We start from the raw sequence: 19805 nt of genomic DNA, 5'->3' as shown, positions 1-19805 counted from the left end.
TGTATAATCGCGTGGGCTGTTACATGCCACATACGCGTTATTATATATTTCGGGTTTACGAACAGTAAACTCGAAATTTTAAACATCGATACTGTATATAGCATTAAAATAAAGTACATAATTGAATGTAGTAATGAAGTTGAAAACGTTCTGAGTTCTATTATTATTTTATTGCAAAAATTTCTTATTCTTATTATCTACGATTGGCTCTTATTACTATGACTCTTGTGATGGCCGCGTTATTTATGTTTGCTTTTTGTATTGCCTAAAGTCAGTTTTATTTTGTTCAATGACATATTACATAGATTTATGTATAGTTATATAGATTTATGTTTCGACCTTCTACCATTCTCATGTAAGTACTTGACAGAGACTTTGTGTATCTACAACACTGAACATATGACGCTTATTTAGATGTTAGATATAGATAATGACAGTCAGTACAGTATATCTTATTTAAGTTGAGTTTCGTGCCAGTTTTTCTCGACTAATAATAGTTTCTGAACTAGTGAAATTAGGAAAAGAAGAAATAAAAATAAATACTAGAAATAGATTCCTAGAAATAGACTCTTCTAAGGGTCTACAAGGTTTCATTTATTTTATGTGGATCTATAGTGTAAAATATTTACTCCTTACAATTTTTTTCTATAATATAATATTTAAGTAAGAGCCTTTGTGAATCAATTTTAATATACTTTTCTTATGGTTATGTTCTGTCATAACCAGTGATCGGAGTAGGTAGAGCTATTTTATGTACTTGCCACATGATAGATTAATATTGGTATTCCGCGAATCCCAGGACTTGTTTTTTAAGTAGAAAGAAAAAAGTTTTACACAGAGAGAAAACATATACTTCCTATCCGTCCTATAAGGACATTCTAAAGGATAATAGTAATAAAGCAATAAATAGATAAAACTTAAGCCACGTATATTTTTAAATGTAACAATTTATAGAAGAATCAACAATCATTTAACATTTCCATTCTGAAGTTGTACAAGAACATACCATACAAATTACTTGTGCCTCTACAATCAAAATATGATTGAAAAGAACAAAACATTTGTATTTCAATTAATTTTAATTAAAATAACTAACTCATTGAACAAAATAATTTATTTATTGAAACAAAGAAAATCAATGGTCTACTAATGATTATCTACATATATTAACATAAATGTTTAAGGTCAACGATCCTAAATAGCTCTACCTAATCGAATCAGTGGTAGTAACTCAAAATCATCGCACATTTTACACCAAGCTAAAGTGAATACATTAGGAGTAACAATTAATTTTGTAGGCTAATTTACTTACCTTGTGAACCCTGTGACGTCGCGTGTGAAGACCAAGTACTTTTGTAGGACGCATCTGAAAGGAAAAAATGAAACCTTTCTTAGTATTAGATATTATGTTATCTGTGGTATTAGTGAGAGACTGTTGGGAGAGTTGATTTTTATATGAGAATAGTAAATTTCGAAATCAATGTACCTATTTCAGATTTGTTTCACTATTTTGAACATACCTACGTATGACATATCTATGACATAGACTATATTATTTCATATTTGTGTATACAGATCTCAAAGCGTTGAAGCGGTCCACTAGTTTTATAATAAAAGCATTTAAAAATACACAATAAACGATGATTACAATAATAACATAGTTATATAATAACGCAGTTTTATGGGCATAATACGTATTAATTAGAGTTTAAGGATTACGGCGACTATAGGACCTGACCCCTAAAATAAGCTATAAACTGTGGTACTAGGTACTAGGTTTAACTATTTGTTGAATATACTACAAATATGAGATTCCCATTTCTTTTTGTGTTTTATAATAGAAAATAAAAAACGGACAGATTTAAACTAATGATAGGAGCAAAGATTTGGTTTGTTGGATTTAATGGATAACTAAAAGAATCATTTTAAAATGCTTTAATACATATAAAGCTAAATAGATATTTGCTAAATAATTAGTTGAATTGAATTGTAGCTAGTAGTAGTGTAAAAATAAACTGAAAATATTTATTAAATTTGGAACTTCATGTTCCACTTTATCTAATTATTTTGGATATCTTCTTACAAAAGAGATTTTGTTATTATCCCGTATTACTAAAGTTATTTCAAATTTAAATTTATAGGACCTTATTACTGGTAATTTGTAGTTTTCGTTCTATTGATTCAGTCTTCTATTATAAATATATGCTGATCGAATCAAATTGCTCTAAATTTTTACCATATTTTACTTCTTTTAGAACGTTAGCGATAGCGATAAAATAGTAAAAAACCTAAAAGTTAACACTATCGGTTCCTGTTACATGATTGAATGATTTTTATTTATACTTATTATAATTTTTGTTTGGCTAATATCTTCCTTTTGTGAATGTCTGTACACCAACACTTATTTTTATTACTTATTTAAATACACAAAATCACTCTATAAAGGTTCCGATTTACGTCTTTAATTCGGATCCCTAAGAACTCATACAAAAATATGCGTAAAAAGAACAAGTGAGTAATAGTAGCTAATCCGGCGTTAGCATTTCTTCACAAAACTTTACCTACTCGGTAAACACCCCAACAGACGCGGCGCGTTTAAAATATATTTTGAAAGTGTCGTGATAAGGGATGAGGGGTTAAATCCCCGCAGAACACATAATACTCCTTCACAGGTGTCTCTTCTGTAACATTACGGCAATTTAACGGAGTTGGGATAAAAGTGAACAGGTGTAAAAGACTAGGCAGTATTTTTCAGGTTTATTTATATACAGTTATGAAGCATAGGTATCATTTTATAAAGTATTGCGTGTTTTGTTCTTTTGTAACTAAATATCCGTACTCAGGAGATAAATCACCGATTTTCACTATTACAGCCTTTGTAACTTGTAATATAATGTTTATTATTGTAATTTTAAATGTTAATTTAACCATTATAGTTTCAAATTTAATGATTTCAGGGTTTAGTAACAATATTCTATCAAGTTATATTCAAACCATATTTCACATCTAAATTATTATTATAAAGAGTTAAAAATATACTCAAACGATAAAATAAATCCTTCTTTCAACAAAAACTGCATTATCATTGAGTAACGCGGGTTATATTTTAATTAAAAGAGATATGTACAGTACATATGTACGTTTGTATTGTCTCTAGGTACAATACCGGGTGTATTAGCGAAAGCGCTAGTTGTTCAAAAAAAAAACTGGCCAAATAGTAAAATATTTTAGAATTATATTCTAAATCGGAACTTATTACAAACACGTATCAAATAAGAATCCATGGAGTTTAAATTTTCTTCTTCAAATAGTGAATACATAATAATCTAATGAACTATTATCGACGACAGATTTCTATAAATTTTTAACTGTAATTAAAAAAATATAAAAGACTATCGTCCGTCGGCGTGCTTATGTATTTATTTATACATTAGTTTTTTTAAAATAATAATTTGCATGTTAAAAAATATAGAAACTCATTCCGTCAATTCATTATGATTAATATTGAATTAATTGAAATGTCACATCAATTTAAATTCTGAAGCGGAAATTACTACCAAAAATCATAAAATATTAATTAATCAATTATAAAAAAATCAATGAACTACACTGGCTGTATGCTGTTACTCTAAATTTTTTGTATAAATATCAAATGATAATAATAATAACCCAGAACAACTTACACAGCGTCATCCAGTCCCAAGCTAAGCAGAGCTTGTGTTATAGGTAGGTACTAGATAAATGATATACCCAGACCGATTCACAAAAAATCATGTAAGGAATCGAAGCCGCCGCAATTGGAAGTAAGGTGATAAACCGCTAGACTATCGTAACCGCTAGTCCGTACTCTGTACACTATATTTAATGTTATTAAAAACTGAATTCATGTATTGCAAATTGAAATAAATATTTGTTTTGTTTGACGCTGACGCAGCCAGACGCTGCCCTGAGCTTAGTATATTAAATTGCCGTAAATAATTATAAAAATATTAGTTAAAATAATAAAAAACATTTTTTTAAATCTATCTATATATATACTATACAAGTGGTGGGGCTTATTGGTTGCCGTTTGAATATATTGCGTTAAATTTTATTTAAATGTAAAACAATTTTTAAACAAACACTTAATATCAACTTTAACGCGAGTTTTAAAAGACAATAAACGGTACACTAAAAGAATATCTTTAAATGTGCAATGAATATGAATGTGTAATATTTATGGTAAACCGTATAATGTTATTTGACAAGAATAAGTTATTGGAAGTTCCTATAGGTGCAAACTACAATCCGATATAACCGAATTACAGTATATACGATTTATAACATGTGTCTGCAAAATTCACAGATAGGTATTTTAATTTTAACGATTTAAACATTTTATAAAACCTATGTACATTTTGGCGAGGCATCGGTGGAGGATGATAGGATGAGTATACAATCAGACCAGGAGGCCCAGCAGGGCGAACTCACCAGGAATCAACCACGATGTTTCCCAGAGCGAACTGAGTGAAGAATGTAAATTTATTTATTAGTTTGGATTTTCTATAGACGGCTTTTATATCTATAAAATGGAAAATTATCTTTAAATATCTAGCAATATTTTGGTTTTATACGAATGTGATAATATATGAATTTTGCTACAATCAAATTTTTCCCCGGCGTTTAATATAACATAAAGAATTCTAATTTAACTGGCATTTATTCTCCTTTGGGAATAAACAAAAAGCATTGTTAGGCAGTTTTTCAAAAACTACTAAATTACTACGCGTATGTCTACTATAAGAAATATAAATATATATCTTTCATTCATTTAATAGGCATATGTTCATTCTCGTATTGGAATATTCCCAAAAACATCACTATCAAATTATAATCTTCCAATATAACTTCTTACGTGCGTACTTACGATGGGTTATAGAATTAATTAGACGTATTACAAAAAATATAGAAACTTAATCGATGGGACCAACATCTACCGGGCCCAAACCACAGAGCGCAGCACAACACTTCACAGAACACGTCACTCAATAAGTAAGTACTCGTATATTCACCAGCAAACAGCATAGAGAAGTTGGTGAACGTGCCCGACCGACTCAGGTAGTCGGCTGAGCTTTTGATGTCGAGCATGGCGTCAGGGCTCCGTCCACGGCATGGCTCGTACGTACGGCCCAGGCGACCGTTTCACACTTCGCGGCCGACGGAGCCCCGGGGGCGGAGTCCCGTTGACACGCCCCGACACCGCCCCGCTCACCCTATAACGCCACCCCGCCAATAGCACAACACTCCGGCTAATCTTTATCTGAGAAAAATAAACAGGGCGGGCGGTAGATAATGATGAGGTGCTTCGGCGTCCGTAATCAGAACGCTTTGTGAGCCGCCAACTTGTACGACGTCTGGTAATATTGTCAGTGATTTTCTGATACAGCCTTAATATCTTTACGGGTTTAGGGCAAAGGCGTTTTCATTATAGGTGGCTCTCTGCCGCAGGGTGCTCGATGCTGTTACCTTTTTTTTTTTAATTCCCCCGTACCGCTTCGACGTGGGAACAATGTCGACGGCCACTGCTATTGTGTCCGCTTTTATTTTTTTTATAAATTGCACCGTTGTGCCGTTTTTTCCTATCTTGATAATTGTCCATATAATTGGCTGAATTTAGGCATATTGCCTCTTGAATTCGAACACAATGTTTGTTTACAATTCTGTATATGTGGAAACGGTTTTGATAACGGCATACACACATTATGCCATGTATTCGTCTACCGTTATTTTTAAAATCGGACAATATTAATCTTAATAATATTATAAACACGCAAGTTAGTGATTATGGATAGATAGTTGAATGGATGGATGTTTGTTTTTACTGTTTCACGACAAAACTACTGTACGGATTTTGATGAAACTTTACAGTAATATACTATATAATATAATATAATATATATATATATAAAGTATATTATTTATATAATATACTTTACGCCTAGATAATTCCGTTAGAGTAAAGACATAATACTCTTTCTCCATTTTTTTTAAGACAAATATCTGCGACGGATAAAGCACAAGACGAGCTACTTTGTTGAATAGCGAACTTGACAACAATTCTCAATTATATTATAATAATAATATTAATATCTTAGTATGTCTGCGTCATCTAATCACAAGCGAACATAGATATGTTTTACTGTGTCGATGTGGTTGTTTCATCATACCATACCATATATATATCCTATAAATAAAAATAACTAAATGTGTAGTACTGGTAGAGTTGACTGTACCATCTGAAACAAATATATACCTAAAGAACATGCAATAATAACAAATAAATATTAACAACTAATAAACGAAATAATAAAAAATTCTTAGAAGATTCTCTAAAAAATTAGAAGTTTCTCTAAAAGATCTTGGCCTGTCTAAAACTGCAGTAAGTTATATATTAGCATATGTTTGTAAAACTGCACTAGCAGGCCCTTATTAGATTCGATTAGGCAGTGAGAGAAACACGAGCGGTAAAGGTGAGTGTTCACGTAAGTCGGCCAAGGGGCCTCTTAAACCGAGATTAGATTGGTAACATATAAAATTACATTATTAATAAATGAATAAATTAAAGGAATGGCAAATAAGCTAAAGGTTCATTGGTGGTAATTGGTAACTATGTAGTGGTACATATAAAGTACATAAACAACGCTAGACATGATGCCATGTCACTATATACCACATTAGAAGGTGCTGTAATATAGAGACACCATATATGATTACATGTACATGTACTTATAGATAGTCTGAGTTGTGAGGACTAAATATGTCGAATTTTGTCTCGTATTATATGGTAAGTCTCAAAACTTCAATTCCGAGCTCGTAGATAAAATTTATATTAAAAAAAGTTTCAACAGCTGATGAAAAACATTAGACAAGATATTGTATAGTGTATAAGAATTTGATATTGATAATTAAGTTTTGACGTAAATCAACGATATGCTTAATTTTTATATAAATTTCAATATTTGCGACGTCTATCTACATCTACATCTGTGGGCTATATGTCGCTATCTCATTCTATCTCGTATGTGCAGGACTGTGCAGATAGATTCATTTGCTGCTCTTCAACGTCCTTTGATATGGCTACAGTGTTTGCTTTTCGTGGATATGTACTTTGTTACTAGATTTATGCTCGTGTCAGAGTCTAACGTTCAGCCGTTTAATTAATTTGTTCTCCTATGTTCGAGTTTTCAAGTTTTATATAAACATTTAACTTCTGAATATGACTGTTTATAGTGGTCAGGAACACTATCTGTTCCTACAATTTCGAATACGTTGTTGCTAGAATAGTGCGTATTATTTAATCAATAAGTCCAAATTTTAAGTTTGAATATCTTTGAGATTCTATGTACTATGTAAAATTAAATATATATATATAAATAGTTCTTTCTAGAAAGTTATAAAATATATAAAAATATATAACTTTCTAAAAACGAACGACGAAACAAACGAAATTTTGGCTTCACGTATTCTTATAATGATATAGACGACATACGAGAATAATAGGAAAGCCACTTCTACGCATTTAATAAAAAAAATTTTAAAACGGTTACCACTTGTACATTGCAGTAATTCAAATAAAACATTTAATTATTTTATTATTTAATATATAAATTAGTTTCTAATAAGTACTTTAATTGGGGGACTGGTTTTATGTCTGTTGGTTTACAGATGCTATTACAGGCATCATATATCAAGTGGACTCCATGGACCCCATTATCTATAGAACAGCGGGAGGCCGTGGGATCGTGTGAAGTAGATATCTCGAAATTGCTCCATTTTAGTCCCCTATGCATTAGAGGTGTTACTAGTTTGAGTCCTGTATGCATATATCTAAGGCAATTTAATAAGCAGTATTCACCAGAAGAAAGTCACGATACAATCAAAGCAAAATGGTACAGTTGGTATACCTAAAAAATATATATGCATATGTACATATATAAAATATACATATTTATTTAAAAAAAAATCTATGTATTTATCAATTATCTAGTACCAATAACACAAGCTATATTTAGCTTCAGTTGGGACTACATGGCTCTGTGTAAATTGTCCTGAGATTATTATTATTATTACTTAATATAAATTAATAAAGCTTAACTAGTCTTAATTTACTTCTAAAATGATGAGTAAATCATTCTAAAGCGTTTTTTGGATTTATTAATACACTTGATAGGCTCCACTCAAATTACAAACTATATACATAATGCGGGAGTCTTACTTTAAAGAACATTAACTTATTCCTTACACTGTTTTAAGGAAATTAAACTATATAAATTTAATATTATGCTTTAATTTTAATACGAACTGATTAAATTATAAATATTTAGTAATCAATTTAACTTACTTAGTTAACTGCAGATATAGTTGTTCATTTTATAGTTGTTTGAAACGAATAAAGACTTTATCTAAGATATACTATTGGAGTCAGGTGAAGTGTGAAGTGCAACCGCAAACAATGGAACTAAACTACAATTATCCGCTACGGAGCGCTACGTTTATTGTAGCATCGTAGTGATAGCTCGTAGCGTTTCCGTACGCAACTCTGAACGTAACGTAATAGTAATTACGTTCATTTAAATACGAATGCAACAAATTTCAATACAAAATTATGTTTATTAAAAAAATCTCTTTTAACGAACATCTGTCATTGAATGTAACTATATTTTTTGTGAATACATTTATTGGAAAAATGAAATTAACGTTTTAACACACAGAGTTTGTTTAGTGTTATTGTAATAATGAATAATGATAAGATACTGTAGCTAGACCAGTCAGTTATTAATTAAATTTTTATGTTGAACGATTAATTATTTCAGCTCTCAAGCAGATCAATTTTCAAGCTACACAAAAATTACATTTTGTTATTTTCTTTATTAGTTCATAAGGGCACTCCTAATGCATTGGCACGTCGTCACATAATAACGTGATATGCATGGTGATGTTTATGTATACAGAACACGGATTCTTTATCTGTGTAACCGTCTGCTTCTTCAGATCAATTAGGAGCCAAATTTACAACAATAATATATAAATTCACAACAAAGTAATTTTATTGTATTGTTTCCGGTTATCATGTTCATACGATTATTATGACACATTGTTCTCTATTACACGTTTCAACAGTCAGGGCTGCAAGTGCATTTTTACAGCTAGGGTTGACTCCAGTTGACTCCTTATCATTAGATGAGGCATCAGCATGGTTACCATTCAGAAATGGGATGGTAAGAGCTATTAAACTATAATAATAATAATAATAATCTCAGGACAATTCACACAACGCCATCAAGACCCAAGTTAAGCTAGCTAAAACTTGTGTTATGGGTGCTAGACAACTGATATAAGTATTTTTTTTTGTAAATTAATACATATTATACATAGAAAACACCCAGACCGATACAAATAGTCATACTCATCAATACAAATGTTTGTATCGTGCGAGGAATCGAACCCGCGACCATCGGATAGTAAAGCGGTATGCTAAACCAATAGACCATCGAGGCTGTCATTATGCCATCGACGTAGTATTTGTTGCAACTCATGATATGCCCCTACTGAGTGTTGAATCTAACATGACAGCTCTGCGTGACTGACTAATATTTTCAACATTGAGAGCCAGAAATGTATTACAATTTTTTTTGGGGTTTTCCAGATTTGTACTCTTGGTCTTTGAGGTTTAGGTCTAAATAGCAAACTATTAGGCTACGGTTCCCTTTCTCTCTCTGTATATATATATACCTATATTTAAAAAATAATTTTCGATCTATCCTAATGCTGTTGGCAAACAAAACCGCAAAAGGACTTATGGTGTGTGGATGAAGGCCAACTACTGCCTTACGAGACTTTAGACTAACAGTACCGTTAGAGGTTCAAACTTTGGCTGAGACCGTCGCAATTTCGATCCATATTCGAACTGGACGCGAGATCGATCGGAGGGGAATAAATATATATAAATTAAAATGTCTGAACGGCTGTCTAAATGTGTTCATTTAAATAAATCTGTAACACCTTAAGCGCTAGACAGTGTGGTGTGTGCGTGGGGCGGGCGGGGCGGCTGCGTGTGTGCGTGAGGCCATGATCGATGCGGGCGCGACGTTGCCGCTCCCACACTTCCGGTGGCGCGACGTTGCCACCCCGCACAGTTCGGATTAAAGCCTTTATTTTTACTACTTTTATTTTGGACGTCTAAGTCGGGGATGGCAGATGATATATATCCTATTGGTTTGAATTTCATAGTCATTTAATTTAATTTTTAATATTTTGTACCTACATACCGGGTGATAAAGGTATGGTGGATCCGCTTCGCCGGTTTACGCTTGCGTAACATCAGTGGAGGATGATAAAATGTGCATGAGGTCTGATCAGTTAGCCCATAATGACAACGGTACTGGTGACATGGTATCCAGGGGTACAGCGTGGAGGTCAAACTGACATGGTGTTTTGCTAGTAACAGTCCACATCTCTAACAATCTTACTTGACTACATTTATGAATTACACCATTCCATGGTATGATATTATGATACCCATGATATTAAACATATATTGGTATTCAGAATAACTAAGATGTCACGCTTCATATCCTGTAATTTCACTGCCTAATCTCATCTTACAGCTAAGTCTCTAAAAGGCTAATCATTCTAGATACAGATTACTTTTTACACAGTCTACGTTATTACTACTTCATGAGTTGTGTGAGTGGCATATATGTACATTAATACACATACATTTATTTAGTGATAGTAATCATGGAACTAATTTTATGTAAATCGCGTGGTTACGTCACATCGAGATTGATTAACCATAAATAAGAGGTACATAATATATTTAAATACCACTACTTTTCTAAACTATTTAGTTCTATTATTTAAATAGATAAACACGTTATTTTCTTGAAAATATAGACATACGTCCATTAAATACAATAGAAATAAATAAAATTGTAAAATTATTTGAAAATTTGATACATAATATTTATATATATTTACTACAAACCTCATATAGTAGACACGCCGCATCGGCCAGGGTGTTATTAACTTTATGAGTTTTGTATATTAGATATAAACATAATATATAGTTAACTTCACTCAGGAATAATGTACCTTTCATGCAGCGAAAGAATTTCTCAAATCGGTGCAGTGGTTCCGGAGTTTACTTCGCTCAGAACAAATTGCGCTCTTTCTCATCATAATAGTTTACATATATACATAGATGTCCAATATACTTTATGACAGTGACGTCATAAACATGCATGTCACCATTTCATCTACAGGATGGCATATTTGTTCTACAATAGAAAATTATGTTGTTTTATGTATGCATGTTCCCGAAACATATCCATACAATACGTACCACTATGAAATTTTCCACCATAACTATTATAATTAAACCCGATAAAAGTTTGTTCTTAAGAAAAAGCAGTTGCTTGAGATCTGATATTAGTTAGTATGAACGTTTCATGTTAATCATATTTTCCATAAAAATGTTTGTCTAAAAATTATTAATTAATTATAGGGCACCTAAAAATTTAACATACCCATATATTACAAACAGAACTATTTTATTATTCGAATGATCAATCCAAGAAATTATAAATATTGGAACTGCAATAAATTAAATATTTACTGTAATATTAGAGTAGGTGGAGTAGGGAGGAACGTAAATTTTTACGACAATATATCATATTGGAAGTATTTTATCGCTCGTGGGTGAGGAAAGATGCAAGTGTCTATGAATAGAGATGAGTATAGAATGATAATAGAGAATACGAATGATCTAGAGACTATATCCATGGGGTTTAAAGCATGGGTATAATATTTCTAATCATCGATCGGTAATGATCCTGGTATTTCAGGCAAGTTATAGGCATTGGTAATCGTTTAGCATCATATTCATTATCTCAGTGGTATGAAAAAAATGGTTGCAAGAATTGTAAACAAAAAAATGTGTATAAGAAAGAGACGAATGAGAAAAGTTAGCAATGTTATGAAGCAGTGAGTGCAGCATGGCGCTATAGTACCTTAACATAATTTAAAAGGTACAAATTTTATAATACTAATAATCCAGAAAAATTCATACAGTACCCTAGTAGTCTAGTCCCCATTTATTATTTTGTGTGCTGTGGTAGACAACACAACAAATAGAAATACTAGGATTTTTTAAAATAAATATATACAAGCATAATGTAGAAAACACCGAGATACATACAACCAAGTATACTCATGGTAATTTGTGTGTATGTGGAATCAAAACTGTGATTGTCGAAAATACAGCTTTGCGCTTAACCGCTACTCTACCGAGATTACACGATACAGAGCTCTGACATCTTTATCTTCAGTGGTAACTGATGAAGAGTATCACGGATATCAAATAAAGAAGTGATGTTGTAGTGCGCTCTTCGTGTACTCGCATATAGGCTACGGTTACCATTTACTGCTGGGTAATCAGCTCGATCGTTGATCTAGTTAAATAAATTCTATATTATTAAATTATTATTATTCGTTATATATCTGTTCCTGGCTAATCTGATGGTAAACGGTTACCGTAGCTTTTGAAATACCCGAGAGTGACATGAGTATGTCGGCCCTTAAGAAACCTTAATATATCTTGAAAACGCCATATGTGTATATGTAGTATGGAAACTGTGTCTGGTTGAATATTATTCATTATTATTGGTTTGGCTACGGGGCTCAAACTGAGAGTCTATGGGTAAGTGGTAAGTAACCTTTGGCTATAGACGAGAATAGTATTAAGGAATGGGATATATGGCGGTCGACGGTAGTTCTCTTTATGACTAGACAATTTCAACGTGGAATTTGAACATAATTTCGATTTCAATAAGTATATAATCGTAAAAAATAAGCTCTCATATTCTAATCCTTCATAATAATAATAATCCCACGACAATTCATACAGCGCCATGTAGCCGAAGCTAAGCACAACTTGTGTTATGGGTATAATTATTATAAATACATTGTTAATTAAATACATAGAGAACTTCAAATAAAAAGAATCATACTCGTGAATACAAATGTTTTTACTGTGCGAAGAATCGAACTCGCACCGGTCGGAAGTAAGGCAGTGTGATAAACCTCTAGATCACCTAAGCTACTACAGTACAAATGTATAAAAAGTAGTGATTAATACATATAAATGGAATGTCAAGCAAGCTGACGGTCAACCATCAGGCCGTCATCTATATACACAAATAGCAGTACCGACATCACTACTGAAATTAATAAATTATATATAATTTAATCTTATATATTATAATAATTCGTAGTAATTAAGTAGTTAAATTTATAATCATTAGGCCAGCTTAACTATTGCTTCCAAAATAATTAGTAAACAAAATTATCAAATTAAAACCGTGGAATCATCCTATATGCACGTTTTATATAAACGAATGAAATTATTAATATGTCATTTAATAAAATATGTATGTTTGTTTACGCTGAATTCGACAGCTCCACGGTTATCCGTAGTTAATTTAAAATTAATACAAGCAGGCGGCACACAGGAAATGAGCTTAGAGTTGGTGGGGGAGGGGTGCGGCGGCGAGGGTGGCGGACGGGAGGGGGGAGACGTCGGGGAGAGTGGGGGCACGACCTCCGAATTAGCAGGAATCGACGATATAATTCGATAAACGACGGGTATTGCGAGTCGATTTGACGTCTCAATGTTGTCAGCCTCAAGTTTAGATGGTGGGCGGGCTGTTTTCTAACAGGGAAATATTTGTTTTTTTTTTAAAATACACCCTTATTTATTTTTGTTGGGAGCCTCCCAATCCGGTATACTCTCGGGACAAGTTGTTATAAAGATCACCATTTTTTTTAAATAAATTAATATCCGTTAGTTATTTATGATGTCACTTGGCTTACTACATATATATTTTAATTATTTAATATTAATTTTAACAATTTACTACTACATATAGTCAGAGACTATTCATTTTCCAGTACCGTAGTAACTAACTCAGATCACCTCAATGTCATTTTATAATAATCAACACTAGTTTTGGTCAGAAACTGGCAAATTTTGTCTAAAATAGTTAAAATTTCATGTTAAAAATCAATACTTTAATTTTCTATATCTAAGTGATTTATATTCCTAATGTTATTGTTTATATTCGCAGTTAGATTAATGAAACTATTTAAAATTATATTATATTCACTACATATAAAAAATGGCAAAACTATCAACTTCTATACTCTGATCTGTAAAGTGCTAAACTACGCCCGCTATTCTCGTAGCCAAACGCTACGCGAGCGAACTTGCTACACTTTAAGATTGCTACGAGCGACGCAGATGTTAAGTTCTTGCACATACAATTACCCAGAGTGAAGAACGTAATGATAAGGCAATACTTTGAATAAATCTTTCCTTATAAAAATATTTCATATTATTTTATAGTTCCTTAGACGTGATTTTGTAGCTTATTTGTTACCTTCATTTGTAGTAGTTTATAACTTATTTATTTGTCCACCGTCTAGAGCAAAACTAACCCTAAGTATATAAATCTTACCATAATACAACAGTGATAACCGTACATAAATCGGTTTCTGAGATTAGTATGCACGAACTAATGGAAAAAGATTATTTGTCTGATTAATTGTGCTTTTGTGCATTTTTATTGGATAGTATGACGAGATTTATATAACAATCATTACTGTTATTACATATATATATACACAAAGTTTTATATAAACCTAAATATCTGCAATGCTAAAGGAATATACAATAAATGAGTATATGTTCTATATTAGATAGATAAGCTCCTATATCACATAAATAGAGAGTACTCTATTTATATGATATAGGAGTTATCTACGAGGCCTGTATCTCAGTAGACCAGTAGGTCTACTGAGATACAGGCCTCGTGCCTGCCTAGCTCAGTTCCCAGGCTCTTACAATCACAATAAATTGTTTATAAAAATGAATTAATAACTATACATGATTGTGGCTTAATAAATTATTAATTAATGTTATTATTAATAACGTCATAAGTAAAGTTTTAAAGGAAAACATTATTCCAAATCTATATTTTATTTATCAGTTTTTATCCCTTTAATCAAATAAGTATCTGTTTGAGGATAGGAGTCTTACATTAATCTTTGTGGGAACTGGTCTGTCCGTGTTGCAGATACGGTTTCAATTATTTCATATTTAAAACTATTGCTAGCAACATATACGTGCACCGATTGACTTTGTAAAAACTCGTTTGTATGGGCTATGCATGCAACGTATATAAGCTATATTTCGATTGCTGGGTTAGATAAGGCTGTAAAATAATAGAATAATAGGCATAACTTCTTCATGTATCAGAATGGCAACGCATGAATCGGTCGGGCGTCACATGATAACGTGATATGTACTGTTCACATAGATAGGATACGGTTACCACTTACCATCAGGTGGACCGTAAGTTTGTTTGCCATTCCAATATACTAAAAAAATGTCAGGTAGATCATCACACCTCTCCTAGAATTGGTGGTTAATTCCAAATAATCACGAAGGTACAATTAAACTAAGTTAATAATGCTCACAACCACTGGTATCCCGCCAGTGTAACACGTTAGTACTGATAGAGATATTCAGTGGATTAAGTATACAGTTGTACATATAATTTACTTCGTTCCGATTGCAGTTGCACGTTACACACAAATTGTTACTTAGCAACAACACTTATTTTAAATGTGATGGATTATACTTTTTCTACTTCAATCAATGTGCCTAATACGGTCCCTTAATCCATTACATTTAAGACATTCTACATCTCTACATTTAAATAACATACATAATATAAAACAATATACAGAAGAGTAAACAATAGAACTACTAGCAAAAAACATATCCAAAATTAAATCTGTTAAAATACTAATAATTTCTTCTGTTCTTTAAATATGTTACGGTGTTCACTGCCTCTGCCCAAAATTTCTTACTGAGATTTGCTTCATAAAGCAATGTTCTCATCTTCTCCATGATGGATCTGTTTGCTCGTTCAGCTACACCATTTTGTTTAGGTGTATATGGTACGGTGGTCTGATGTTGTATACCTGAGGACTTCAAAAATTTGTCAAAAACACGATTACAATACTCTGAACCGTTGTCAGATCTTAGACATTTAATAGATTTGTTTGTTTGTTTCTCTACTTCTGCCTTGTATTCGCGAAATTTAGCAAATGTTTGATTTTTATTTCTCAAAAAATATACATGTGTCTTTCTTGAAAAATCGTCAATAAATAATAACATGTACCTGCATCCGCTTAGAGAATTTGTTTCAATTGGGCCACAGAGATCAGTGTGCACTATTTCCAAGATATCCGTAGCTCTTGTACCTTGATTTTTAAAGGTTCACTTAAATTTGACGATTTTAAATTCATACCAGTTACTAATCCATTCAATTTGTACATATTTTTTTTACTTAGGTGAGCCAAACGTTTATGCCAAAGATTTGAAATTAATTTATTTGACAATGTCAAGTTGACTATCGGTTTTTCTTTATTTCATATATTCCGCCAACTTCTTGACAAACCGCAATAATTTTATTTTCTTTCTTAATGCTGCAACCTTCTTGGTTTAAATTAATTTCAAAATTATTTTTTATGAGTTTGCTTGCCGAGACTAAGTTCATGGACAAATCGGGAACGTGTAAAACATCTTCTAAATTCAATTTAGATGTTCCATTTGTATATAGTTCGACATTTCCTTTTCCCTGTACTGGTAATTCTTGACCATTCGCTACTTTCACTTTTAAGTCACTTTTTTGACTTTTGTAATTCGATATCTTATTTTTATCGTGCGTCATATGATTAGAACAGCCACTGTCCAGATACCAATTTTTCGAATTAGTTTCTCCCATGTTCAGACAAACTAACCCAGAGACATTCTTAGTATATTGCTTTGTCTCTTTGCATTCTGATGCCTTGTGTCCTGGTTTATGACACTTGAAGCACTTAAAAGTCATCTGCTTACGATCGGTTGGTTTTTTATATGATCCCGCAGATTTTCGTGCTTTATTTACAGATAGAGCTTGTACTTCACTTGAGTTTCCCTCCGACTGTCTATTCGATTCCTGTAGCAGTTTGGTTTTTATTTGCTCAAGAGTAATTGTTTTCCCACAATTATCCACAGCCATTATGAGCGGGTTATATTCCGCAGTCAAACCACTTAACATGATGGAAATAATCCAATCATCTGATATTTCTGCATCAATATCAGCTAACTGCTGTGATAAGTATATTATTTGCGATATATACTTATTCATAGAGTCGAAATTTTCAAGTTTGCATTGCCAAAGCTGTCGCTGTAACGTGATGCGTCTTCCCCAACCTTTATCCTCAAATGCTCTGCAGAGTCTCAACCATACTTCTCTAGCAGTCTTCGCATTATATACATGAGTAAAACATGAGGAATCTAATAATAAACAAATCGTAGTACGGGCTTTACGGTCGTCATCTTTGAATTTGTCATCAAAGTGTTCCAACTCTATTATCTTCCATAAATCCTTATTTTCAAGATAATTACGTACTTGAAATTTCCAGTTGGGAAAGTCCGAAGCACCCTTGAGTTTCATGATACCGTACATTCCATGACTCGACGTATCGTCATCTGCCATTTTCAGAATTTTGATTTGTTTTCACCACTATATTCTAGAATTCACTAAATTATATTCACTTTAGTGCTAGCCCATAACCTGATAGAGATATTCAGTGGATTACGTATACAGTTGTAAATATAATTTACTTCGTTCCGATTGCAGTTGCACGTTACATACAAACTGTTACTTAGCAACGAAACTTATTTTAAATGTGATGGATTATACTTTTTCTACTTCAATCAATGTGCCTAATAAGTACAGGCAGCCGCGACATTCTATTTTCCATTGTTAAACATTAAATACCCTAAATTCTTCAGCAGTTTTTATCTTTAACTTTTTTGTTTAGATAAGTTTCCTTATGGTCCGTCCGTGGTAACGTCCACCTCGGGACGGCGAACGGGTTTTATGTGACATCTATTCACTAAAATTTCCAAGGTATCCCGACGAAGAGCCTATTGCCGGACTCTAGAGATCGCAATGATAGTCTACCACAACTCCGACGGTAATCGCGGGTATCGCCCTGCTTTAGTGAAAGACACCATAAAAACTGTCTATCTCACAAAAGGAGTCTCATAGTAAAAATATAGTGAGACGTCTGTAAATAACTACTGAATAGTTTAAAGGTATTTACCTTTAAACATGATGAAATATGACGCCAACGATTTGAGGTTTAAAATTAAATATCTGTACACGAAGTCAAAGCAACAGCCAGCAGCATTGTGAACAGAATTATGTTTTTATTGTTGTTTACATTAAAGTTTGTTTAACTCGGCATCTTCTTTATTTTTAAAGTTTAGTTATTCTGACTGTTTGTGGATCTACTTATTAGTTATTTTTTTAGACTAACGCCTAAATCGCAATCGGATTACAATTCTCATAATGACGCGTTTATTAATTGAGCAAACTACACAGGCACTTGCTTTATTTAGAGTACAAATGCCAATATCACCTATATTGACAACTAGTGGACTATTATTTATACATATACTACACATATTTCCGCCCATCTCATGAAGTTAATCCTTGAGATGGGCGGAAATAGGTGTTTATGTTCAACATGTTACTGTAATAATGTTGTGTTGGAATAAATTAATTCTTCTTTAATCGCAAGCGTAGACGTTAAGTCTCAACAATCCCATGTGTAGGTATTGAACGCAGTAGATTGTATGCAGTCCACTTGTTGTCAATATAAAAATCATTCAAAATAAAAATCTAAAGCGAGAGAAATTGTTTTTTTTTTAATATTTACTTGCTATTTCTTTTTATAGCTTAGGGGACAAACGAGCCTTCAACACTGATGGTAAGTCTTTACTGCCGCCAGTGACCACCCGCAACACCAGACGAATTGCAAGTGCGTTGTCGACCTTTTAAGAAAGAACAAACTCTTTTTCTTGAAAGTCTCAATATCGTACCAATTCGGAAATGCCATAAGATACAACTAAATCTTTTTATTACCAAACTATTGGACTAGATTCGAGCCAGAAGAGTTAATTGGAATAAAATCTTTAAAATCTGCGTATTATTGGCGCAGTATAGAAAGGCACAGAGGCACAGTTCGTCGTTGCATATATATATACATATATATACTCGTGTATATTAATTTCTTAATACTATACCTAGCGGCCAGTTGGTTTAGCTATTTCAGTTGAGAACAACTAGCAAGAAACTTAAATAGGATGAATCTTATTGCAAGACGACATACGGTTATCTTTTATCTCAAAAAATAGTAAGTTTATAATATTTATATTAAAACTGTTAATACTTATAATCTGTCTGTTATTCTGATGTATAAGTAGAACTAGTACCAGCAACCACCTACTACTTCACAATATTAGAAAATACACCGATTCTTACAGTGCAAACAAGACACTACGCAAAATATAAGTCACACGAAATTGCTATAACAAAGCAATTTTCAATAATCCGCAGTACAGTAGCATATCAGTAAATTGTGAATTTCAAACGTTTTACATATGAACAGCGAAGCGACCAACTAATCACATTATCAGTTAGTAGATTAGCGGCAACGCGATGGGAAAACATAAAGGGGCTATTGTAGTTGAGCATCGGAACCTCCCACGCCCCCTCCCCCCCTCCCCCTACCAGCCCCGGCGGACCCACTCGACGGAAATGGCGGCGAGTAACGGAGACAGGGGCGTCCGGAGACCCGGAGGT

At 32.7% G+C, this 19805-nt stretch overlaps 1 protein-coding gene across 4 annotated transcripts in view; it reads right to left on the bottom strand.

Annotated features, from left to right (window-relative positions):
• The window catches only part of LOC131841565 (DNA-binding protein D-ETS-3-like), an 83622-nt gene that overhangs the window by 31322 nt on the left and 32495 nt on the right, over positions 1-19805 (bottom strand). For all 4 annotated transcript variants that reach the window (XM_059189894.1, XM_059189887.1, XM_059189910.1 and 1 more), the window contains one exon: positions 1313-1366. In XM_059189894.1, coding sequence (XP_059045877.1) covers positions 1313-1366 — 54 coding nt within the window. The remainder of the gene's footprint in view (positions 1-1312; positions 1367-19805) is intronic.

Source organism: Achroia grisella, unplaced genomic scaffold (assembly GCF_030625045.1).
Source record: "Achroia grisella isolate CSIRO2021 unplaced genomic scaffold, CSIRO_AGI_Agris_v1 utg1064, whole genome shotgun sequence".
Lineage (NCBI taxonomy): Eukaryota > Metazoa > Arthropoda > Insecta > Lepidoptera > Pyralidae > Achroia > Achroia grisella.
The sequence above is the reverse complement of the archived record's forward strand: the minus strand, read 5'-3'. Positions and strand labels throughout refer to the sequence as shown.